This window comes from Cryptomeria japonica, chromosome 3, assembly GCF_030272615.1.
Source record: "Cryptomeria japonica chromosome 3, Sugi_1.0, whole genome shotgun sequence".
Classification (NCBI taxonomy): domain Eukaryota; kingdom Viridiplantae; phylum Streptophyta; class Pinopsida; order Cupressales; family Cupressaceae; genus Cryptomeria; species Cryptomeria japonica.
Genome location: NC_081407.1, coordinates 473,937,188 through 473,964,511, shown reverse-complemented (window position 1 = coordinate 473,964,511; position 27,324 = coordinate 473,937,188). Strand labels below are relative to the sequence as shown.

The 27,324-nt window shown below is 35.7% G+C and overlaps 1 protein-coding gene across 3 annotated transcripts in view; it reads left to right on the top strand.

Moving 5' to 3' along the window:
• Positions 1-26,814, top strand: part of LOC131029581 (uncharacterized) — an 86,092-nt gene extending 59,278 nt beyond the window's left edge. For 2 of the 3 annotated variants that reach the window (XM_057960105.2, XM_057960108.2), the window contains 4 exons: positions 10,594-10,715; positions 10,868-10,989; positions 18,688-18,847; positions 26,331-26,814. In XM_057960105.2, the coding sequence (XP_057816088.2) occupies positions 10,594-10,715; positions 10,868-10,989; positions 18,688-18,847; positions 26,331-26,478 (552 nt within the window). In that variant the 3' untranslated portion in view covers positions 26,479-26,814. The remainder of the gene's footprint in view (positions 1-10,593; positions 10,716-10,867; positions 10,990-18,687; positions 18,848-26,330) is intronic. The other variant, XM_057960107.2, reaches the window with a different exon arrangement.
• The last annotated feature ends 510 nt before the right edge of the window (positions 26,815-27,324 follow it).

Genomic DNA, 27,324 nt, shown 5'->3' with positions numbered 1-27,324 from the left:
TCTGGAAATGAAGCTTCAGTCTGATCTATAATGGCTGCAATAATTAATCTTCAGGTCTGCAGTTTATTAACCTTTATTGCTCCTCAAACCCTTGATAAAATCCTTCACTTTAGGCACAAATTGAACTCCTGGATGAAGCCCACACTTCGGCAATATTCTCAGCTAGTATCTCATAGCCTCAAAATTGCTAAACACTGAAGAGGCTACGTTCTCCAATGCTGGATATGTCAGAAAACCCTTGTCTTCTTCCACAGTTCATGAATGAAGAAATAACAAATGCTTAATAATAATGAATTCGATCATCTCTTGGCACTTTATATAATTCTCAAAGCTGGTCGATCCCTTCTAGAGACTTCTTAATCATTTAATTGCATTTATTATGTTATAAGCTTGCACTTTAATATTTTATAAAATCCTCCTTGGTATAGGCGTCCAAACAATTAATTAAATGCCCCCCTTTTAATGATAAATGGACCCTTGAGTTATAAAGTGCAAATATAATATTAAGATATAACTTATGCATTAATATTTGACTTTATTTCATTAAATGTCCCTTATAATATAAAGTCCAAATATTAATCATTATTATTCTTATAACTAATTATTATTAAAGTATAATAATAATTAAAAATGTCATAACTCCAATAATAACCATTCTATCTCAATTTTGCAAACACCATAGGGTAGCCCACTGCATCCACTGTTCATTTGAATGCCTTACTAAAAATAGAAGGGTCCCTCTCAATCAACCACTAACTTACTATAAATAGTAAGTGTGTGGAACAGAGTCAAACGAAACCCAAACTGAACCAAACGAAAAACAATCCTGAACACTTCTGACCTCTGGAATGGAAGGAAGCCTCCTGCACTGCCAACGGGAACCCTCTAACCATCAGTCTTAGCCTACGAGGGCCAATACTAGGCTAATCCAATCATAAACCATATCATCCGAAAAATGTGGACTTTACACATGGTGACATGACAATTTAAGTTTGAATAGTCATTTCAAGAATCCTAAAAGTCTTTAGAAATTTGACTTGAAGAAGAACTTAATGTTTCTTTGAGTGTTTTCTAGTGTTTTTGTCACATGACAAAACTGCCCCAACGAATTTAAAACCACTACTTGGGAGAAAGTGAAGCATAGGGTTTGCTGGAAGCTGAAGCATCTTTTTTGAAAGCTTTGGTTATAGAAAGATGGTGTGGCAGGAACCTTGTAATTCCCTCATCCATGGATTGTCTATTACATCAAACTTCTTGGAGATGCCAATGCTTTAGATTATGGACATTGGGCAAGATTGACTCTCTCATTACCTACACATCATTGGAAGATCAAGAGTCACTCACAGTTAGTTTTTATGGCCAAAGAAGTGAGTGTTCAATTCCAAGAGTTGGAGCTGCAGAACAAAGTAGTTCATAGGCATAGCTGAGTCTATAAAAGGGGTTAAATTGTATTGTAGAGAGTCTCTACAAGTAGGCTGCTTTTTTCGTATTATAATAGGTAGTGTATGTTTGCTAATGTCCATCCTAAGTTGCCAATTAACAAACGTACACTACCTATTCTAATGGGATACGAGTGTGGGGTTGGGATACTGGTGTGGGTATGACTATATAGATTTTTTTTCCTTGGGTACAAGTATGGGTATGGGTATATATATATGTTCACACTTCAAAATTATGAATTATAAGAAGAGTGATACTCATAAATCTGTAATTGCGAATAAATAAAAATTTTAAATGCTGCATAATATCATATTCATGATTTGCAAAAATGATAATATTCAAGTCTCAAAATGTCATTACACAATGAAAATTCAAATTACAATCGATATTTACTATTCATATTCTTCTTCATCAAATCCATCAAGGTGAACATTTGGTTCAACTTCATTTGAACCACAATTCATTAGATTACCTCTCCCACTAGTTGTGTCAAGTGCAAGAGCTGTCTCATCTATAGAGCCTTGGGCAAGCTGTGCCAATGTGGCATCTAAATCAGCACACTTAAGAGATAGATCCGAATTCTTTGTTACACCCTCATTGTTTTCAGGTTTCTTATGTGACAATAGACAAAAGTTGGAGTTTATGTAGATTATAATGTTCCCTTTTTGAAATAGGATTTAATAATATATAATAATAATAAAAAAATTACAATATAAGAGAATATAAATAAAACTTAAATTAAAATATAATTAAGTTTAATGAATGGTCAAAAGGTATGAAATGAAAAGTCGTGACTCCCTCAAACATGAGATATAAAAGGGAGAAGGAGAAAGAAAGAAAGAAGGGAGCATGGGAACTAAGGAAGGATTAATGGAAGAAGAAAGGAATGAGAAGAATTGATGAAGGTTGTGACTCGTTCAAAGGGTGCTAATGGTGAAAATTTGTCTCTTTCAAAGGGCAGAAATTATGAAGGGTTGTACTATTTAGAAGGGGAGAAATTGTTGAAGGTTGTGTCTCTTGCCAAACCTTATGAAAGATGGTGACTTTTTCACCAATAATGTATAAAGAAGAGATCATTTTAAGCATTCAATGATTACTTATCATTTAAATATAAGTTGGAGGAAGTAAGTTTGGGAGATGCGGTTTACTGGCTTCCCCGAACTAAGTATACCATCCCAAGAGATGGATTTGGTCCTGATTGGACGTTCTTGCCTCTTGTGGGCTAAGTGATGAATATATTACCCAAAGAGATGGATATGGTCCTAGTTGGACATTCCTGCCTCTTGTGGGCCAATTGATGAATTGATTACCCCAAGAGATGGATCTGTTCTTGGTTGGACGTTCTTGCCGCTTGTGGGCCAAGTGATGAATTGATTACCCCAAGAGATGGATTTGGTCCTGGTTGGACGTTCTTGCCTCTTGTGGGTCAAGTGATGAATTGATTACCCCAAGAGATGGATCTGGTCCTGGTTGGACATTCCTGCCTCTTGTGGGCCAAGTGATGAATTAATTACCCCAAGGGATTGAACTAGTCATAGTTGGATGTTCCTACCTCTTGTGGGATGTGATGTAAATAGACATAATTTGGATGTGATGGTTCTCGAGCTTAGTTGGGTTGGGCAGTTTACTAGCGCCCTTCCAATTTTCTTACCGAATGAGGCAATGATTGGTTATAGAATAGTTAGCTAATCATAATGATTCTTGTAATCTGTCTGCTCACTAACTAAAGTACTTGTTCATTATTTTGTAAACTATTGATGCTAATTTGAGATCACTATATCATATTATTGTTGGAAATGTTGTTTCCTTGTATAAATAGGTTGATTCTAGTTTTGGGACATTACAAGTGGTATTAGAGCCTTGATCTTGCCAGCTTGTAGGGTAAAGATAAATCAATGGATGCATTCTAGTTAATGAGAAGGGATCTATTAATTCAGTCCAAAAATATTTCAATGACTAATCTACAATGGCAAGCCAATATGAGAGATTGGTGGACATGACGATACGTGTATTTGTGTGTATGCTTCTTGTTTGCATATATTTGTGTATGCTTCATGTTTTTATGTGTATGCTCCATGTCTGGTTTAAACCTGATGTGTTTCCAACATGTTTCTTCCAAGTGTGTTTCCAAAGCCATTTCATATTGGGAATCATTTTGAAAATTCCATGATCATTGCTTGAGGACAAGCAATCTTGGGCAGGGCAGACTATAGTGTCCCCTTTTTGAAATATGATTTAATAATATATAATAATAATAAAATTAAAATATAAGAGAATATAAATAAAACTTAAACTAAAATATAAAAGAATTAACTTGAAATATAATAAAAATTTAATTAAGTTTAATGAATGGTCAAAAGGTATGAAATGAAAAGTTGTGACTCCCTCAAACATGAGTTATAAAATGGAGAAGAGAACTTCATTTGGAAGGGGAGAAGGAAAAAGAAAGAAAGGAGGAGCTTGGGAACTAAGGAAGGATTAATGGAAGAAGAAAGGAATGAGAAGAATTGATGAGGGGTTGTGACTCTTTCAAAGGGTGCTAATGGTGAAAGGTTGTGTCTTTGTCAAAGGGCAGAAATTATGAAGGGTTGTCCTATACATGTATTTGTACCCTGTTTCTACTGTTTTTAGAGTGAAGGGTTGTAAATTATTATGTTTGAAAAGTTGTGACTCCCTCAAACATGAGTTATAAAATGGAGAAGAGAACTTCATTTGGAAGGGGAGAAGGAAAAAGAAAGAAAGGAGGAGCTTGGGAACTAAGGAAGGATTAATGGAAGAAGAAAGGAATGAGAAGAATTGATGAGGGGTTGTGACTCTTTCAAAGGGTGCTAATGGTGAAAGGTTGTGTCTTTTTCAAAGGGGAGAAATTGTGAAAGGTTGTGTCTCTTGCCAAAGGGCATACATGATGAAGAGGTGTGACTTCTTCTTAACATTGGAAGATATAAAGGGAAGAAGGTTCAATTGAGTTTAGAGAATAATATATTATTCTCAAAAGGCATCAATGCAAAGTGATGACTCAATTTTTATGAAAGGTGGTGCTTCAAACCCTATGAAAGAGGGTGACTTTTTCACCAATAAAGTATAAAGGAGAGATCATTCCAAGCATTCAATGATCACTTAATAATCAAATATAAGTTGGAGGAAGTAAGTTAGGGAGTCCGGTTTATTGGCTCCCCCAAACTAAGTACCAGCCCTAGAGATGTATCAGGTCCTGGTGGGACGTTCCCGCTTCTTGTGGGTTAAGTGATGAATTGATTACCCCAAGAGATGGACTGGAACTAGTTGGACGTTCCTACCTCTTGTGGGCAATCGATGAATTGATTATCCCAAGGGATGGATCTGTTTCTAGTTGGATGTTCTCGCCTCTTGTGGGCCAAGTGATGTAGTGATTACCTCGAGAGATAAATCTGGTCTTGGTTGGATGTTCCTACCTCTTGTGGGCCAAGTGATGAATTGATTACCCCAAGAGATGGATTTGGTCTTGGCTGGACATTCCTGCCTCTTGTGGGCCAAGTGATGAATTAATTACCCCAAGGGATGGAATTGGTAATAGTTGGACATTCCTACCTCTTGTGGGATGTGATGCAAATGAACATGATTTGGATGTGATGCGCTCTTTGGCTTAGTTAGGTTCAACAGTTTACTGGCACCCTTTCGATTTTCCTACTGAACGAGGCAATGATTGGTTATAGAATAGTTGGCTAATCATAATGCTTATTGTAATTTGTTTGCTCACTAACTGAAGTAATTGCTGATTATTTCTTAAACTATTATTGCTAATGTGAGATCATATCATATTACTGTTGGAAATGTTGTTTCCTTGTATAGACACTCTGATTCCAGTTTGGGGACATTACATAGACCAAATTCTCTTCTTTGGTTGCACCCAAACAGTTGCGCTTGACTGAGTGGATGGAGGAGTATGTACTCCAATTCTACCCAGCTGAAAAAGAACTTGCAACTTGTTGAGTTTGCATGCAACTTTTAGTATTTAATTTTATAATTCAAGAATAAAAATTTAAAACTTAAATTATGAAATAAAAATATTTCAATATAATATATAGCATGATAGCATCGAATGAAAAATGATAAAAATAAAAAATAAAAAGATACATACTTGGAAGAGAATTTAATTTGCAAGAGGCTGCAAGAAAATGGATCTCTTGACCATGTAGATACTACCACTCATCAACACTTATCCCATATTTGTCATGAAAAGCGGAAACATCATGATTTTTCGAAGATATGAATTAGGCAAATTTGCTCAAGATAATTTTTTGAATTTTATCATCTATATATATCTTTCTAAATGCAACCTTATAGCCAACAACAACCTCCCCATCTCTATATGGTACCTCTTTGCTATAATACTTAAGTGACAGAGCACATGCTAATAGATGTAAGGGGGTGGTTATCTTGTTCCAACGGTCAGTGATTATTTGTTGCACAGTTTTGAAAAATGTTTTTATTGGGTCATGTTCCATGGCCTCTATTATTGGTTTTATTTTCTCCACCATAGAGTCCATGCCATCATAAATTTCACCCAAACATGGGCGATTAGTATCAACATACCTAATAATGTTCATGATGGGTTCAGTGAAATTCAAAACATATTCTACACAAGCTCATCACTCATCATCTAGGATCAATGCTTTTACTTTTTGCGCTCTTTTTGTGCTTGATTGCCTCCATACCCTCCATAAGTTGTTGATAACCATAGAAATCAAGGCCTCATGCATGTTCACAAGTCGTCTTAAGACAATTGTGTGAGATGCAAATCGTGTTTTGGCAACCTAACACAGTGTAAAAAAATACATGTCACATATCAACAATAAAAAAAAAAAAAAAAAAAATTGAAAAATAAAACTTGAATCACCTTCAACAACTCCAAGTTGGAGAAGGTCCTGAATATGGCTTGTGTCATATGATGATTAGTCACAATCATTTGAATCTCCTTGGCCTTTGTGTAGACTTGTTTGACCCATACAATTTGTGTACCAAACTTTTGCAATATTAAATTGAGTGGATTGCACATGGTGTCCAAAAAATGTGACTATATGTAGCCTCCACTATGGATTGAGCTGCCCTACAATTTTTAGTGTTGTTTGTTATGACTTGGACAACATTTTCAGGGCTCACCATGTCAATGGATTCTATGAGGATATCAGCAATGAAACTTGCATCATTTACTTGCCCCTCACTGTCCACTGCTTTCAAAAACATTGCCTCTTTAGGGGACAGTGCTGTAACATTGATTAATGGTCTATTTTTGAAATCTTTCCATCCATCAAAAATGATAGACAAACTTGTTTTGGGCCATGTATCCTTGATCACTCTCAATGATGCGGTTCACAACTTTTCATATCAGGACTAACTTAATTAGGAGGTGTATTGCAAAGGGTATTCACCATCTACCACCAATAAGGTAATCTAACAATGTTGAAAGGAAGCCCATTGTCGTAACAATGCTCTGATCTGCAACCTCTCTAATTTCATTTTTGAAGGCCTTGTTCAATGGGCCTCTTTTTCGTGAAACTGAAACATTCTCTTGTTAGAAGATGGTGGCATTGGCATGAAAGGATGTGGGCCAGCTGGTTGTGTGAATCCACTAGGAGGTTTCTTCAAGCTTTTCTTGGCAGGAGGATGTGCAATACTCTTTGATTTGTTACATCTCATGTCAGCATCCTCATGTTGACATCCTCAATAAGGCATTATTAGATCATGTGGCAACCCTTTCTTATTTGGCCCCTAACAAAGGAGCATAAGTAAGCTTTCACTCTAAAATATCAGCTCATATAATCTCTCTGTTGCAATGTTTACACTGCCAAAGAAAACACCCACCACTAGATGCATTTCTGTCATGTGAAAATGCCACTTTTTTTCAACAGTCACAAAGCTGCTTCTTTTTGATGAATCTGACTAAAGAATACAAAATTGCCACTTCTTGGATGAAAGTGTCCTAACAATTATGAAGTTCCCACTTATCCGAAGCTTGCAGTTTCACAGATTAGCTCAAAATACTTGATTTCTCTCCAAATTTCCAACTTTTGAGGCCTAAAACCTACTTCATGTGTCGTCTAAGTTGTGTTCCATTCCTCCGTTGAAGTCAACTGATATTTTACGGATCACATAGGATGTACATTTGTTCTGCAATAATATATTGACACATTTCCCTGATTCTTCACTGTTTTTGCTTTCTTCTCGTGCTTTCGTTGCATACCTCTAGGCAACTGTTAGACTGCAGTTCACCTGACCTGCTTACTGTTTGCATCCCCTGACAATGTTGGCCTTGAAACTGAGGAAGAATTTAACAGGGAACTATCACAAGTTTATGAACGACTTTATGAACTATCACAAGTTTATGAACGACTATATGCCAAGATTGTTTCACCATTGTAATTGTTGAAGAAAACAAATCTTTTTCATTTTGGAGGGCCACAACGGTAGTCATTCAATGTTATGGATGAATGATGCATGCCAATCTTAATTTTTGATATGCATATAGACGCTTCAGTAACAACTGGTGGTGTGCTGGCACAACTACTCAAGTGAAACATCACCCATACAAATCTGTATTTCCTGATATAACTTATCCTAGGTAGAGTATAGTTACACCACCACATAGAGGGAGGTGAGGGAGATGTGCAACATGATATATGCCCTTAAAAAATTCAGACTATATTTATTGGCTACACCCTTCATTATTTTCATGAATTGAGAGGTAATGAAAGACCCTTGCTAACAAGGTTGTGCTGCATGGTAGGATCTACTGATGGTTATATTATTTCAAGGTTTCAATTTCAAGATTGTTTTTTTAATGTTGTCCACATGAATATTTTTCTGCTTGTGCCATAACTTGCTGGTGAGTGGAGATTTGTGTAAACTGTGAACCACAACAAGAAATTATTTGTAAATTGGGTGTAATGATCCTCTTTTCTTTACCACTTGGTACATAGTTTTCCTAGCAATGGATAGGATTGCATATCTGCTTTTATTCATGCAGCTACTGTGATTAACAATGGGAGTTTCCAATTGAGTGCTCTTCCGTTGGCCAAGCCCTGTTTTGTTGGTCCAATGCTCTCCCTTTTGGGAGATAGAAACTTGACCTGTTGTCTATGCTATGGATAGTGATGATGTCCAGATTATAAGCATAACATGATGGGTACGGAAAGAAACCCGAGGCATTGGATAATTGTAATGTCCCTTTTCCAGTCCATTCCAACATTTTTGGAAATTCCAATTTTCTTGAAGAATGCTAGCTTTATTGGGAAGGTAGTCTGGTAGTTGTAGATAGTTACGGGAGCTAAAATAAGTACAATGGTACTTTCCATGTACGGATCTGACATTCCGAGAGCACTCTATAGTTCTTGGAGAAGTCCATCATCTTTGGAGAGCACCAATCTTCATCCAGATTGACTTCTTATGCACTTTAAGTGTCAGTGAGTGTGGTTGGAATTCATGTTTGGGCTCTTTAATGTTTTCCATAAATTTGGTGGTCGTGCAGAAAATAATTAAATTATTAATGGTTAAATGTAAGTTGCCGAAAAGTGGAAAATTAAAAGACAACTTATATTTAATTATTTAAAAAGGCAATTTTTTTAAGTTTCGAGGGAAAAGGTGAATACTTTTAGGGTTGGATGGAAAAGAATAAAGAGAGGTGAATAATTGGAAAAAGGATTCATTCTATCATTTTTAATTTCTAGAATTCCTTGTGCAGAGCTTTGGTTTAGCTTCTTTCCTTGAAGGACAAAAACCGTCTTGGATTATCCAAGAACTGGAAGACAAAAACCTTTCGGTTCTTTGTTGGCTTCATTTAGGGGTCAAATTTAGGCTTATGGGGAATTACAGGCTATTACAGCTGGGCATTCAAATTCAAATCAGTAATCAAGAATGTGTGAATGCTCATACTGAATGGTAGCCACCAATAGGGAGGAAGAAATTGGGGAGTCGAAATAAAATTGTTGTGAGGTCAAAGAACGATGTGGCTCCCTTCTGTATCCAAACGTAGCCATTTGACATCTGAAAAAGACAAAAAGAGGTATTTGTGTCTTTGAGGAAGAGGGCATGAAGATTCAGGAGATGTTAGATGATTTAGAAATTATTTAATGTGTTTTTAGGCAAGCGTACTACCTCAAACTTATCCGCACTCACTATTTGAAGTTATTTGGGAATTAAGTGGCCATTGCCACCTGTAAAGGGCTAAGGGAGATCCTCCAAGAAATTGCAGCTTGTAAAACATTTTTGGTTTGTGTTTTCTCTGCCACATCCCTGTGGGCCCATTTGCCACCACAAGGCCAGCACAGAATGTAGAAAGGAGTAAATGGAAGCTAAAGACGGTTGGATCTGAATGCTGCTGACAGAATAGTGACATGGAAAGAGGAAGGCTCACTCAGCAAGGAGAAAGGGTATAAGTTTCAAAATTATCTGGCCACCACTTCAAAAGCAGCTGCAGCAGAACGAAGGAGTCTTGGACATATCAGAATTGCAAATAGGTTTCTCCTTTGATATCTAAATTTTATTGATTAATATTTAAACAATGTTTCTGGTATGATTTTGTGAATGATTCATGCATAGCAATAACAGATTGAATTAGGGACTATTTATCTAAATATTGCTTAAAAAAGAAAACAAAAAAATTAGCATAGTTGGAAAAACAAAAAAATTAAAAAGTTATCAGCAGAATCACCTGAAATTTATAAAAGGAATATGTCAATAGTGATGTGATGTCCTGGGGTGGTCCATTTACGTGACTTGCTGGCCTTAGGTTGTGAATGGTTGTCTGTTTTGATCCTTGTCATAAAATTCTTGTTTTATGGCCCGTTGAGAAATATAATTTATTAATTAGTGAATTGCATATGCCTTTCTGTGTTCTTCTGCATCATGCTGATGCAATGGATATGATTATGTTCAATTCAGTGCTCTTTGTTCATCCAATTAATTTCTTTGCCAATTTTTAAGTGAAAATCTCATCATGGTTATGATACTTCATACAATTTGCACTTGCATACTTCATCGTTAGAAAATTTTATTATATTGCCTAGCATACCAAGTAGATTTTTCTCATATGTTCATGGAACTCCATGTAAGATTTCAAGAGGCAAATGCAATTTGGACAGGTTCTATATTTTTCTTTTGCTTTGTATATTGATTCAGATGACTATTGCGTTCACTTCAATCATGTCTGTCTTCATCATTGAGAGGTGGGACGAAAGGGCTGGAACAATATCCCTATTTCCTCTCCTTATGATTGGTATCGTCAGCATTGCATATTGGAGGTAAGCATTTGTTTCTTCATGTAATGCATTTTCTTCTATTGTTTTCTGTTCATCAGTAATGTTTTCCTTAGATGGTTCATATCAAATGTAATGATGTCTGGTTATTGAATATTTTGAAGATTTTAATTAATCCTCACTTCTTAATGCTGCAGGTATTTTGATGATCTCCGTCCCTATGCTCTGGTCCAATTTGCTCCATGTATTGCAATTCCAGCGATGACTATTTTACTTCCTCCAAAGTATACTCACTCTGTATACTGGTTATGGGCAGCAGGTATATGGTCTAGACTAAAGGTTTCTCTTCTAGATTGAGCAATTGTATACTTCAGACTATGTTTCTCTTTGAGATAGCTTTGAACTGTAGTCTCTCAGCAAATGCTTTGATGAGGAAGAAAGAATGTGTGTGTAAGAGCATTTCTTATGATAATTTATACCCTTAATGGTAATCCATCTGTAGCCTGTCTTGCACCAAATGGAATACCAAGTGGTTCATTTGTCACTCACTAGTGTAATCCTTATTTGTTAATTTCTTCTCAAGATAAGAGGCAATTCAATCTTTGCATAATCAACTCCAATCACTATAATGAATTTATAGAACAATGTAAGATATTTCATTCTGGAGTCAATATATTTCAGACACAGGCAGGGAAACAATCTTGGCTTGGACAATCCATTATGGACCTGTCTGTTTAATTGATAATATGGTAAGCATGCTTTATTGAACCTTCTTATCATGTGTCCAGTTCACAGACTGCAAATCAGGGTCCCAAGCTGCTAACCCGTAAAGTTTTACATTTAATGATTGTATGTACGTGGCACATCCCTAATGGATATTTCAGAAATGTATCTGAAAGCACAGCTCTTCAAGACAGACTTAAGTCATATCCTTCATATAGGTGCTACTAAGATAGACCAGTAATTTGAACTTGCAGGCAAGTATTTTCTGTCATGATATTGATATGGTTTCCTCTATAGGGAAACTAGATCGTGGACTGAGCATCCATAGAACTATTGAAAATCATAGCCTTTGTTTTGTGAAGGTTAACCACAAGCTGGGAAAAATTGCTTGGTAAGTGTGTCTGTCTCAACAAACCTTTAGGGGAATGGGAGAGAAGAACTCCATTTTCTACAACATCAAAACAAGATGCATTATACAACCATCATTGGTGTGACTATGTTGCCAAAGGAAGACTTTGAGACAGGACACCATTATTTGAGTCCAATAGCACACTGGAAAAAGTTAAATAATTTGTGGGGAGACTAAAATTTAGCACAAGTTGTCTCATAGAGCCTTTTGGTAGCAATAATCAAAGTCTGTTTGTCACCAACAATATCCAGCCTCTAGACAAGAAGTAGAAAGGCCAAGGAGGGATTCTTCAGTGACAACTCAGCAATTTCAGCAATACCCTGCTCCTAAGAGGCCACTAGGGCACCAATCGTTTATCTTCCATTGACCTTATGATTCTTACTGAGTAATGAAAGATTGTGAACACCCAAAAATTCAAAATAAAACAAACATTTCTTTGTTATAAGAGACTTAAGTAGAATTTAATTATATAACTTGCTTTTAATTCAGAGGGTCGCATTAATGAAGAGTTATTCTTGTTTCTTCTTTGCAATAATTCAAATTGATTCTTTACATTTTCATGTCTTGATGGAAGATCCCTTGTTCCCTCTATGAGTGAAACTCAACAGTTTTTCACCCTAGCGAATGTCAGGATTAAGTTTTGATTTTCATTTGTGCACTCAATGTTATAAATGCCATGGAAATTGCATTATTACGACATCAATCAGATATCATGAAGTGGGATAGAGACATATGATCATGTGACTGTGCATAAGCAAAATATCTTTTAGGGAACTTCAAAAACCGTGTGACTCCTTGGGTTGTGCCATAACAAGCCTCTGAATATCAGATAGAACTAAGGATCAAAATTAGATATTCTAGGATCACCACTAAAGATTTCACAAGAAAATCTTAGGGATGAATCTTGTATGCTCAAGACTAGTTAGCTTGGCAGAGAAGTCTAATCTGGTATGCTTTATGGATTATTAGGTTCAGCAGGAACATTAAATGGCTGCAACAAGCCTATGTAGTCAAAGGAAACCCTCCATGGAAGAAGAGGATCTAAGGATAAACTAATGATGTCGATGCCGATGCCGAGACTCTTCTTTGGATAACAAGAATGTTAATGTGGAAAGTTCCTTTAAAGGGAGCTTGTTCATAGACTTCTAGAGGAATAATTGTGTGTAATAATGGGAAGCATTTGTGGAAAGTGCTCATCAAAAACTAATGGTTGAGGTTTGATGGAAAATCCCTCAACTTCAATTAGGAACACGAGGAGATCGTCATCAGATGGGTGGAGACAGATAATCGTTTGTAAGTTCTGGCTCTATTATTTTCTTAGCAGGGAATCCCTCAACTTAAATGAGAAACTAAAGAAGATTGGGATGAATTAAGAGGCAGAAAATCGCCTCTTCTTGGAGTTCTGAATTGTGGTCATTGAGGCTCCAGAGCACATTGATGTGCGAGATCATGATGGGGTATGCTATATGGATGTTTTTATTCTTTTTGGAATCTTTTAATTTTTTTGTATTTTTGGTTTGATGATGTGTAAGTGGCCTATATAAATGCAGCTCAAATGAATGCAAATTCAATAGTATAATATTCACCTAGTATGATTGTGCCCCTTATGGATGTTTAACAAATGCAGGCATGCAAACAAAATCTTGTTTATTAATGCTATGTAAGCTACTGTACAGCTAAACCATTGAATTCTGATTTTCCAATGAAGTTTAAGCAAAATAGTACTTTTTATTTCATTGGAAAATATGTGCAAGCTGCTGTCTAAATGAAAACACAATGAATCATGCAAAACAAAATTAACTTAAATGCCTGATTGTGATTTAATTAGTTCTTTGGTTTGTTTGAAACTTTGAATGATCAACGAGCAGTTTTCAAATTGGGAACAATATAAATAGACTTGCTTGGGCTGTGGACAGCAAGTTTTAAATGTTTTTGGTAACAATGTTTGTGATATCTGCCAGTGTTAATGTCATAAACATTTAAATAGTATTCAAATGTGCTGATTGGATTTTGTATATGCCATGGGCAACAAATTGACAAGCTATAATAAGCCATTGATTTGAAAGCTTTGATGCTTGTTTATATGCTTAATGTTTTAAAATGCATGAAGATGATTTTTGAGCACTCAAAGGTACTGGTAATACTACAATGACTGCTGTCCAAAACAGGGCAGCAAAGATAGAGTGTGGAAGCTCATATATGAACCCAAGATGAATCAAAATATGTATTTGTGTTGTGGATGACATGTTTGAGAGCAATGAGATGATCCCTGAGTATTTCAGAGCTCCCAATGTGCAGGGGCGGCAAGTTTGAGGTTGATTTATGCACTGTGGTTAGTCCATTATTCTCAGATGGAGCCTTGTTAGAAATATAGTCATTGATGTCAAAGGGAAATTAATGATTGGATGATATGAGGAAATTGATGAGAAGACAAATGTGAAAAAGGAGAGGACAGATGACAAAGAACACAGATAAGAAATTGAGAAGTCAAAGGAGTTCATCTGGCTGCTCTGCAGAACTTTGGAAGTGTTGATCAAGTAGTGAATGATTTTACTTGATATAAACAAATGACATCATCTCTGAAGACAGAGATCAAGGATGAGATGCAGGAAAAGGCGTTGTTAAGAAGTGTGTTGAACACATCATGCTGGTTGATCTAAGTCTTATGGAAATAAAATAAGAAGTATTTATATGATTATAGTAAGCAGCGATGTTTTGGTGAGGCTGCAATTATATAAGACAAAAATAGAATAAGACAAAAAAAAGGCTGCAATTTTATAAGACAAAAGCATATGATACAAAAATGGAATAAGACTAAAAGAGACAGTGATTAAAAGTTAGTAATAATAGTCAAAAGGCAGCGGTCATATATGTTTCTAAAGGCAGCGATTGATAGATAGTAATCAAGCATTAAATGGCAGCGACTGGTATGTAAATTAAGGCAAGATTGTAATCAAAGGACATGTCCATTTCAAAAGGATATCTCTTTTCAAAGAGATGTGTCCCATCATCTAAATATGGGGATATAAAGAATACATTGAAAAATGATTAGGGAGTAGAGAATAAAAAACGGAATATCTTATATACACAACAAAGAATAGTGACGAGTAATGTGTGAAGATAAATAAGAAGGTGTGTGAAAGGAATACAAATATATATCATACTCAACACCTGCATATCTGCAAATGAGAAGATAAAAAGAAGATCATCAAAAGAGTTAATGCAGATTTGTAAGAATATGTATATGCAGATTTAAAGAACGGTAAATGCAGATTTTTAAGGGAATGAAGTATGGAGGATTAAAAAGGAAAATCAGTCAAACACTCAAAGTGAGCAAGTGAGGAGTAAATAAAGATAGAGATCATTCAAATGATAAAGAATTTGTGAGTATAAGACATATGGATGGAAGAAATAAGGAGAGATTATGTATTAAAAAATATCATCCAAGCATGTCTGATCGTACAAGTATATTATGATTTATGAGAAATTGTGGAGTGAATAAAAGGAAGAAAGATCAAGATATCCATCATTTGTTGAAGAAGCAACATCTTGAAGGGGTGAAATTTCCTAAATGAGAGATTGGTGTCTCCTGTGGGTTGGTTCCTACAAAGTTTGTAAGACAAGTTTATATAAGCAATATTTTGCCTTGGTTTTCTCCCGTAAGGTTTCCACATAAATCTTGTATTATCCTTGTGAAATTGTTGCATGATATTGTGAAATTAATATGCTTATGGTATAACATTGAAAAAGTAAAAGATTGTTGTTATACTGATTCAGGCCCCCCTCTCAGTATAATTGTGTGCTCATCAAGCCTGGCATTTACAATTGTGGACTTAAATAGAGGGACAATGGTACATCCTTAATAAATTTGGTCTCCTAGAGAATCCAAGCTTGTGGAAAAACTTGGAGGTTCTTGACCTGAAACCAAAAGAGACAAAATAGATAGAATGTAATTTAAATCTAACAGAAAACTAATTTAAAATTCCCCCAAAACTTAACTAAACTCACTAATTTTAAGCACATGGACAAATGCTGATTTGAAGAAATATTCTAATCTAAAACATAGTTTAAATGAAAATCTAACAAACTTAATTGATAAATCACAATAAACTAGAATTCCATTACTATCCAACTCACAAGATGAATGCTTGCAGATGTACCTGAGATTGTTTCAAAACTGATATCTATTTTGTTTGAATGAGTACCCAAGTATCCTTGTATTGTGTCTTCCACTTTGGTGCTAATCTAGGTTGAGTGCAGAGTAGTCCCATGGATGAGCAGCTAGGTACAATATAAACTATGTGGATAAGGAGAAAAGGATGTAGTTGGAGACTACCTTTAATGGTAGGTGTGTTGGATGAAGATCTTGAAATTTCAAGATTAGCTTCAAGAATATGTGGGGACTTGCAAAAAATGCAGGATTTTTGTGATGCTAGTGGTTGAAAGGGAGGTGGTACAAGATGGGGAATGTGGGATTTGGCTTTACAAGTTGATTAGGAAGGTGGAATGTCACAAATTTTATATATTCATTCAAGTGTGACAAAACCATTTGTCTTGATAGTGAAGTGGTTTTGTAATTGTAGGGGCAAAAATGAAAATGACATTTCAGAAATTTCATTGTGGAGGATTAATGAAATCATCTCAGTAGGTAACAAAATTGTTGGTTCGATTATGGAACCATTGCTTGTTGATGAGGTGTGTTTAATTATTGGAAAATAGGCTATTAGGAGATATCCTATTTTCCAATAATTAAACACATCTCATCATTCTTTGATATTCTATTATGTATTTGTTAGCTCTAGGGAGCAACTAGCATACATCATACAAGGGATAATCAACATAGCCAGCTCTAATCCCTAATCAATCCTAATGATCAATCTTAGTGGAGATTCTGAAGTATCTTTGTTAGGGCGCCAAAAAACTATCCTCCACAAGTAGTGCCTTTGTATGATGTAACATATGCCCATTCCACCGCAAGCCTTATCCATTACTTTAGTATGATGTAGCACATGCCCATTTAACCACAGGCCTTATCCATTGTCTTTGTATGATGTAGCACATATCCATTCCACCGCAGGTCTTATTTACCTTGAGAGGTATTAATACCGCCTTTCCCTAACAATTCCCACATTCAATCCTTCTTAGGGGCAATAGGAAAGATTTGAGATTAGGCTAATTATTATTATTTATTATTAAATTCTATTTCAAAGTGGGGACATTACACTGCCTCTCTAACATTTTCACATTCAATCCTTCTTAGGGGCAATAGGAAAGATTAAAGATTGGGCTACCATATAACAATTATTAATGTAAATGTTATGAACATATTCTAATCATTTATTTATATGAATTTACTATCTTAGTCCATTTGCATATTTGCATATATATATATATATATTGAATGAATTCATTAATAAATGCAGTTTTCTATATTATTCTAATTATTAATGCTTATAACATATGAATATAAAGATAAACATAATTCTGCTCTAGATTGGCCTTTCATCTTTAATTATTAACTTTATGAAATTGTAATAATTAATTGTTCTAATTATAAAATAGATTCAGCGTACCAGGCTGTGGTCTGATGGCAGATTGCAATTTAAACTTGATCGATGCTTGAGAGCCAGTTCTTATTAACTGCTCTTCTATCTTATCTGATCGATGGTGATGTCATTAGATGCTTTTGATTCCTTTATATCTCTCAATGTGAGGGAGAGGTCACACCTCTTCATCACGTATGCCCTTTGGCAAGAGACACACCCTTTCACCATTAGCACCCTTTGAAAAAGTGTAACTCTTCATTATTTCTGCCCTTTGAAAGGGACATACCCTTTTAACAATCAGATCTGCACTTCTGATTCCCAAATTATCCCCCTTCTCAAATGAGGTTCTCTTGTCCCATTTGTATCTCATTTTTGAAGGAGTCACAACTTTTCCTTTCAGGCCTTTTGACCATTCATTAGCTTAATTAGATTTTAATTATATTTAACTATATTCTTTTATATTTTTATTATTATTATTATTTATTATTAAATTCTATTTCAGAGTGGGGACATTACATGTTCATCCCTTTTTAAGTAGCTTTTTTCAAGTGCCTTTAGGTCGTATATTTTTCGATTGAGGTTTGTGATCAGCTTCTTAATGAAAGCACATTTCATTACTTGGAAACTGTTATAGTTGCATAGGGGAATTCAGTTTCACCTGTTTTTGGCATGCATCTAGTAACATTCTTTCATCAGAATGCACATTTAGCTTTGAAGATTTTCTCACACACTATGCACCCTAGAAAATTTACCAATCTTAGCCTGTTCCGTGTGGAACAATCAGCTTACCAATAGAATTACAATAAAAACTAGAAAATTTAATATCTTAGCCTGTGCCGTGTGGAACAATCAACATCTTTACTAAAGAAAATAAGTTTTTCTTTTACAAGAATAAGTAAATCCTACTTGAACAGCCTCCCATATGCCTAGCTAGGAACTATCCTCATGAAAAGCTGCCTTGCATTGACTTAGAGGGAATCAATGGTAGAAGCTATAGTGTGATATAAAAGTTTTGCACGTATCTCTGATCATCCTAGTGTCCCTTACAAGAGGACCTTGGCAAGAGAGTGAGGTGATGAATAAATAATTGACTTAGGTCTGTAAGCCAAGCTCTAAAAGTTCTTGCATGTGTACATTTCCCAAAGATATGTCTGACTGATTTCGCTTTTCCATATAGAATGCATAAAGAGTCTGCTTAATTTCAAAGATAAATTTTTTTTGTTTCTATTTTATAATTTCTATCTGAGAATTTCATATGTACTTCCTCATATGCCCTCTTTTGCAGACAAGTTCTAATAATTTATTTTGTTTTTGTAAATATCTGTTTGTTATTTTATAGGATTTTATCTCTTGGCTAAAATTGAAGAGGCAGAAGACAAGCCAATTTACAAGCTGACTCATTATATCATAAGTGGCCATACATTGAAGCATTTGTGTGCTGCTATGGTTCCTGTTTTCCTTACAATCATGTTGTCTCGCAGGACTGTTCAAATTGAGAGGTAACACATTTCTGAGCTAATCCTCTTTCATAAGTTTTTTTTTTTTAATTGTCAAGGGTTCTATTAGGGCCTTCACTTGTAAAATATAATCATTTTAATGCAATGCTAGAGATAAAAAACGCCAGAATTTGCTGGTGGTCATCACCGTCTAGCTATACTAAAAGAAATATACAACACCCTGTCACCCTAGAGCAATAGCTTGAAGCCCATCCACCCTAAGAAACAGACAAAACCATTATACACTGCCACTCCACACCAATTCACACCTAGATGAAAAGGAAATAATACAACCAGCCCCTGATCAGTCCAATCCAGTTGGAGCCTTCCCAAGCCTGCTACTTCCAGAAGTGAGCATATCCTCCTCCGCAAACTGAGTTACTTAAGGACAACTGCCTTCCTCTTTGATTTCACATTTTTCTTCAGTTTTCCTTGTGCAGTTGAAGTCCTGAATTGGACCACCAAGCCTTCCCAGGACAGAGAAGGCAAAATGTTGGAGAGCCCTAATCACCCCTCCATGTGGATTACATGCAGCCTGTCCTCACAAAGTCCAAGTCCTTAGAGTAAGTTGCCATCTATTCTTTCTTCTCAAAAGTGCCTTTATTTCCCTTGTGTAGCTCCTGGGTTTTTTCTTCTAGGCTTGTTACAGGAGTCTCTTCTTGCTGCATGGTATCCCCTCCTTGTTTGAGCTATGATCAACTTGCACACATTCTATTGTGGGAAGCTCTGTTTGGAAAATTCCTTCCAAAGCATCCGGGTTTGCATCCACTGCCTTTATTTTATCTTGAAAATCGACTGCAACAGTGGCATGGAACCTAGTGAGTTTTGTGTTTGCAATTCCTTCTTGCCCCAAAATCCTGTTAACAAATTTCAGCATGCCCAGATTAGAAATGACAAAAAATTTATTCAGGTCCCTATCTTAGATCTTTCCCTTATGATGCAGAGCCAGGCAACAAACTAGGTGAAAACCTTCTCTCACCCACAACTACTATGTCCAAAACAAGTTCTTTTGTTTGCTCAAGGTGTAAACAACACACCTACCAAATACTCAACTCACACAACAATTTGTGTGACTGGATCCACACCGGTTTAGTATCTTCCGGTACCGGTAGGATGAAAACACTCTACCCTTGTGTGAATGGCAGACAATCTTCTGGTACCGGTGGGATGGAAACCTATTGGCTTTTGTCTATTGGTGGTCCAACCAACACAAAACACCCATAAGATCTGACTATCAAATGTGTTAGGGGATACTTGTCTCACAAGTGTCCTATTTATCGAGTAGCCCTACCGGTAGCTTAGTAGCCCTACCAGTTGAGTTCTCCAAACACAACTTAACCAAATTCCAAAGGACAAGACAAACTAAGGGTAGATTCAGATACCCTTTATCAAGTTACACAAGTCCCCAAAGGCTTAGACTCTAACCACAAGTTGAAAGGTCTATGCCCTTATTGTCCTTCCAGACCTAATTAAACCAATTAGGCCTAATTTACAAAGCAAGTACCCCTTGTAATTAGTCCCCCGACTAAACCAACACTTCTGCAAGGTGGGGTAAGGTGTCAAACCACCAAATCCAAGGTTTCAGGACTTGATCCCATTTTCTATTGCAAGTGATTTCCACTTCTTCAGTTTAGGCGGTCACATAGAGATGCCCACCTAGGGTCAATTCAATTTCTTCGGGCTTGGAGCCTCCCTGCAAACCAACACCAAAATCTACAATGGCCCCTCTAACATTTTCCCACAGGTTGTTTGGTCCTCTGGTGAAAATGTCAGATTAAGGGCATCTTTATGGTGAAACCCTAGGTGTCGGCAGGGTTTGTGACCAGTCTAGTTAGATTTTGATGGATCTCTACAACCCGATTGTTACAAAACCTCAAACTTGATTCAAATGAAAGGTAAGAGACTTCCCTAACTCATCCAATTAGTTTCAGGCATCCACCAATCCGTACTGGTCAGAAATGAACAGCAAAAACGCATAATTTCAGAAAACTCCAAATATATTGTATTGCTCCAAACTCCAAAACATCATCAATTTCAACAACTTCAACAACTACACCAACAACAACCTTGTAATCGATCCAAGTGGGGATAATATAGCCTCCCTAACGGTTTCCAACCACTTTTCAAACTTTGGAACTGTTGGAGGATTAGTTATCCCTTTTTACAACATTTTGCAATGACAACAAAAGTTGTCAACTTGCACTTTGTATTCGACCTATTCCAAGGATTGGTCTGATGTTTCTAAGACCAATATTTATTTGTATTTGCTTGACTCATGCCTAGACTCCTACTGAACCACATGGTCATTTATCCATGGTGGCTTATAAAATGCAACCATGACAATGCCTTGCATCAATTGGGTCTTATTGACTCACAAACCTATCAACCTATTACAAATGATCATTTTCACCTCATGGGTGATATTAGGCTCTTTTAGGCTTCATTTGTGTCTCCATTTGTGTCTTTGGGTGCTCCTGCACCACCTTATACTTAGAGTCTCTTACTTTTCCTCAATGCTGCTTCCTTCCCTTGATTTCTGTTGGAAATAATCTTTTGCTGAGAGAGTAGAATAGCACCTTCAGGAAATTGCCAAATAAAAGTATTATTGGTGTTTTAATTCATTACTTGCATGACAACACAAAATATAGCAATGGATGGGAAAACCTGTCTTCAAATTTGTAGGGGAGGCTTTCTAATTTGTTCTACTCTTAAATCGAAAAGAAAAACAAGTATCTGAATATAAACATTGTACAATTTGTTCTTTGGGTTTTGAAAAAAGATAAAATTACTAAGTTGACCTATCAATTTTTAATCTCAGAGGCTAGAGCATGAGACTTTGAATAACTCTTATCCCGCCAACAAGGTGCCTCCATTTGTGACAGCTAAATGTAAATAATAGCACTAATCCAAAGATTAAAATATAGATCTTTGGGGTTATATCAATGACCAATTTGACCTTGGACTAAACATAACACGAAAATAACAACGCTTAGAAGAAGAATGCATGAAGACATTTAACTATTACAAAACATTCAAAGCTGTTTCATGGATTCCAACATGTCATACAAAGTTGATACAGATCTTATTAATTAGATTCTTTCTCAAATGATTACAATACTTGGGACTGTGTCATGTCTCTGTTTCAGTTTGATATGTTTTTGATAGCAATAATGTGTTGATTAATAATAATATTTAGTTACCTATTTAATCAAGTTGTTAATAATATTTAATTACATTTGATCAATGACACTTGTTATTTATTTAATTAAAATATATATTATCTGATTGGTTAGAAATTATAAGTGGTTAGCATTAACAAATGTGACAAGGGAAGGGGTGTGTTTGACCTTAGTCATTAATAAAGACAAATCGCTATCCCTGCTGACTGTTCCTTTACCAATCACTGCTAACAACAGACACGTCTCCCTAAATATGTGTGACCTTTGGAAGGATCATGTCTTTACATTGATTGTAGAATACTATAAAGAGACGTTCCCAGCATGGAACTGGAGGGGGAAAAAGAAAATGAAAAGGTATTAAGAAAATAAACTGAAAAAAAAAGGAAGAGATCGATTAGAGCTGGAAGAGCAGATCGATCAAGGATCAGAATTATTATAAATTGCAATCTGCATTAATTGGGGTATGCATTATGATTCATAAATACAAGTTACTAATTTAAGTGATAAAAATAGATGAATAATAAATAAATATAATTATCTATTATATGGAGCAATAATGAATTTATATATATATATATATATATATATGATCCCCATATATACATACATACATACATATATAAAGCAACCACTTTATGCTTGGAAGATGATCCCCATATATGATTTTGATTCTGTGAGTTGAAGAAGATTTTCCTTAGCCTGATCCTTCTTGTTTGTGCCTCGCATTGGCTACCATAGTATTTCTCTAAGTTGCTGAATTGTGGGATTTTTTGGGTTATTCCGGTTATGAAATGTATGGAATCAGATTTTAAAACGAATCTCTTGTGGGTGCGTCCAGGGTTTGTGTTTCTAGATGCCAAAATGTTTAATGATTCTAGTTTAATCTTTTTGATATTCTTAAGACCTACAGTGCTGATTAGTGAAGTCGGATTTTATCTATCATGAGATTCTAGTTTGATCTTTTTGATATTGATAACTGAATTTAAATTACTATGTTGTGTTTCAAAATTTGAAATTGAAATGGTATGTATTGGTATATGACATTCTAAACTTCTATTTTTTAGCTATATATGTACGTATGTATGTATATGCACATATACATACATACACACACACAGAAAAATATGTATGAATGTACCCAAAACATACCCAACCCCCAACAAAATTTCTGCTGCACCAGTGTTTCATACACACGTACCTGTTTCCGTTCCCGTACCTGATTTGGCAACTTAGGTATTTCTTTTAACTTTACTCTTTGTTTTCTCTTGGTGTTTCCTTTAGGATTCAAAACTTGATGATATTCGTGATGAGCACCTTGCATATACCATTAGTGGACCAAGATAGACCAACACCTAAGGAATTCCTTATTTTGATAGGAAAGCTAATATAGTTTATATTAATGTGATATAAATAACTTGGCATTTGGCTAAACATATGATTGATCTCAAAGTTCTTTTAGTGGTAGCAATTTTGTGTATCAACAAACATCGAGCTCTTTTGCTTCCTCAAATAAAACCTTTAACATGCATAGAACTGAAGTAGTGAAAATGCATTTGCCTTAGTTTTGTCTCTGCACACAAGCTCAAACGTTGCCATGTATCCTCTACAACAAACCACCTTAGGAAAGATTGTAATCATCTTTCAATATTTCTCTCATGGGAAGTAAAAAAATTCTCAAGGAAATTCAAAATAGGAAGTAGGGTGTCTGTTAACATAGGGCACACAAAATTAACTATTTGGAGAAATCCCTCCCATGAATTTGGCCTCTCACTCCCCAAAGTAGAGAACAAAAACTGGTCTATTCTAGCATTGGCAAGAAAATCAGCACACCTATTACTTTCTTTTAGCAGTGAATGAAGAAAACTTGTTCAAATTTTCCCTCTGATGACTTTGGCCTCTTGCGGACAAAAGTAGAGAACAAAAATTGGTCTATTCCATGTAATGTCCCCTTCCAAGGAGTAGTCGGAGATGGTCCGTTTAGCCAATTTAGTTCTCGTAGGCTATTTTGGGATATTAGGGAAGAAATTAAATTAATTAATTAAAGTTGTCCAATAAAGTAAATCTTATGGATAGCTTTATTTTAATCAATTGAATAAAGTGACTTAAGTGAAATTAAAAAGAAAATATTAAAAGTCACTTTATTAATGTGCGTTAATTAATTATTTTAAGGAGAAAGTTGAAAAGCATCTGTCCATGATAGGTAGCCTATTGTACCTTACAGCATGAAGGCCCGAGGCCCTGATATTATGCAAGCCATATGTATGTTTGCGTTGTTTCATTCTGTGCCCAAAATTTCTCATCTTAATGCAGTCAAAAGAATTTTCAAATATCTAAAAGGTAAAATTAATTATGGATTATGGTATCTGTTGTCATTTTTATGACACCCTTGGTCCATCAATGAGAACCGATCAGAGATATGTTCCATAGACCAGCACTGCCCAGTTGATCAAGGAGAAAAGCAATGGAATTATGAAGTGTGAAGTGTTGTCTTGTCAGAACGAAGTTCCTAAGTCTTCCCAACTTCAGTGACCCAGGTCTCTGAAGGTACCCCCGGAACTCCGAAACCTCCAGGTTCCCAAGTTCCTTGTCCCTCTACCCAGGAACCCCGGAACCCTCAGGTTCCGAAGTTCCTTGTTCTTCAACCCCAGAACTCCGGAATCTGATCAAAACTTAACAATTTCAAGCTGAACACGCAGTCCAAAATTAACAATGAGCAATGCAAAAATGACCATAATGTCAAAAATTTGCTTAACAACTTTCCAATACCACGAAATCAAGCGTCAACTGAGAACTGTAGTAGGAGGTATGGAGACTGCATTCAAATAGGTAGAACAGAAATGATAACTTAACAGGGTTAAGGTAGGGAACCAAGGCTTTACCAGTAACTTTTCTTTGTCCTAGAACCATGGGTCATTTTACAATATAAAGGATCGATCTTCACACAATTTGCATAAAAGAAAAAAGTCTTTGTGCATTGGGATAAATTTCTATCAAACCCTTAAGCTTAGATAGCTAGGTTTAATAAATTCAAGCATGCAACGTCTGCTTGGCCATAAAGTAATTAAACTTACATATCAGACCCAGTTTTGAATATTTTACCTCCTCCTTCAAGATAATGTTGCCAAGCATAAGAATTGGATGGTTGCTAGAGCATGGAACTAGATTTAAATGTTTCATCGAGGACTTCTGCACCTTAGTATGTAGCATTGAGAGAGACTTAGGAGCATCCAATGGAGCAATACACACCCTAGTGCTCGCTAGGCAAGCCCCCCCTAGGTGAAACAGCATCTGATGCACCCTAGATTTAAATGTTTCATCTAGGAATTGTGCACCTTCGTATGTAGCTTTGAGAGAGACTTAGGAGCATCCAATGGAGCAATACATACCCTAGTACACGCTAGGTAAACCCCCCTAGGTGAAACAGCATCTGATGCACCACACATATCTGTATTGGGGCCCAGCTTGCAAGGAATAGCAGGCACTGGAAACAGATAGGGGGCAGCTGGCTCCAATACCACAACTGCATGCACAGCAGAGTGGGTGGCAGCAAGATTGACTGAATCATCCATAATAAAATCCCTAGAGTCTGCACCATGTTACCAGCAGATTTAGGATTTGCAGAGGAGTCGGTAGAAAGAGCCATCATTTTCAACCTAATGTCCCAATCATGAGAAGGAATCAATTTTGATGCACAGCTGTTATTTCTAGTATTTGTATTTAGATTATACTGCATTTGAACATCCAGTATCAGAAATATTCACCAAAAGCCGTGCAAATTGGACAATACTGTACCATAGGAAACTGAGGTCAAGGGAATGTTTTAGTGTCGTTTCTGCCAATTTGCTAATCCCAACAAACCAATGTGCTCATTGGTACAATTTGCAAAGAAAATATGAGCTCAATTATTTTACCTAAATTGAAAATATTGTAAAATATACAATTATTGGCAATAATTTTATTTAGTTGAATCCTTCTTCTGAAGACGTTTATTTTCATGGTAGTATGGTTTTATGCTTGATGCTTTTAAGACATTATTGTTATTATTTATTTTTCACATCTGGTTTGTTTAGGCGTTCTCTCCGGTTATAGTTTGTAGCTCTTGAAACACTAAAGAAAAACATTTTTGAAACCCACTTGAAGCCATTGGCACAAATACAGTTGTAATTTCAGCTTTTTAATGTGAATCTTAATGAGGATTATATAACTGTTTAGAGAAGCATAGATTAGTTAATGCTTATTTTTTAATTTGAAGTCAAAGTATTACGTGAATAAGATTCACTATGTTGATCTTTATGTTAATCATGTAGACAGAGTTTATTTGAGACATGGAAGGTATCTTTGAAGATGGTTTTGGTTCGTGGAGAAGATGGACAAGGATGGTTTAAGTGGAAGTATTCAAGATTAACGACAGAAGCAGATACTAATTCTAGTTGTAGTGAAGCAATCTCTGTATGAAAGTTTGTTGGCTATTCCATTGTGTTTGGTTCAGCAAGTAAACAAGTTTCTGCTAATCATGGGGAGGCCATTGTTATGCACTCTCCTAAAATGCATTTTTCAAAGTGTGTTGCCTTTTTGCTCCATATGAGCCCTTCTTTCCAGATTTTACTGTGCTCCAATTTCATAAACACCGTTCTTTCATTTTAATGATATTCTATTAATAATCCTCAAGATACAGAGAATGATCAGAATTTTATTTGTTTATTTTCTGTATAAAAAACAAGAAGAGTATCGTTCAACTTCATATAAATGTCTATAAAGGGCATGCTCGTAAATTTATAATTTTTGAACGTATAGATGGGCTAATGTTAATTTTTTGTGAAGTATTACTCTGGAGTGGTGGTGGAGTGTAATGTTGGTGAGATGTTCACTATAATTACTAACTACGTAAATTTTTTTTCTTTCAAAAAGAAAAAGATTTCAATTGTGTAATTAAAGTCAACCTTTGTTGGACTGACTGCGTGGTCTTGGGTGAATGTTGAAAACAACATACTACTGTTAAAGTGACCTGTATGCAGTTTTGATGCAATCAATTCTTTTTATGCTCTAAATTGAAGTCTTTGTAAAATTATTGCTCTTTGTAACTCATATGTTCCTTGTTATTACTAAATGTATTCCTTGATTCTTATATGGTTTCGTATGTGAATTAATTGTATAACTATAAATAGTTGCACAAACACATTCTAAGTTGGCTTCCAACAACTTGTAGGGAAGGTTGAGAGTTGACAATTTTAAATTTGAGAAATTGAATTTTGGGATCAATTTTGAGCAGATTGGGATCGAACCTAAGCACCGTGTGATTGA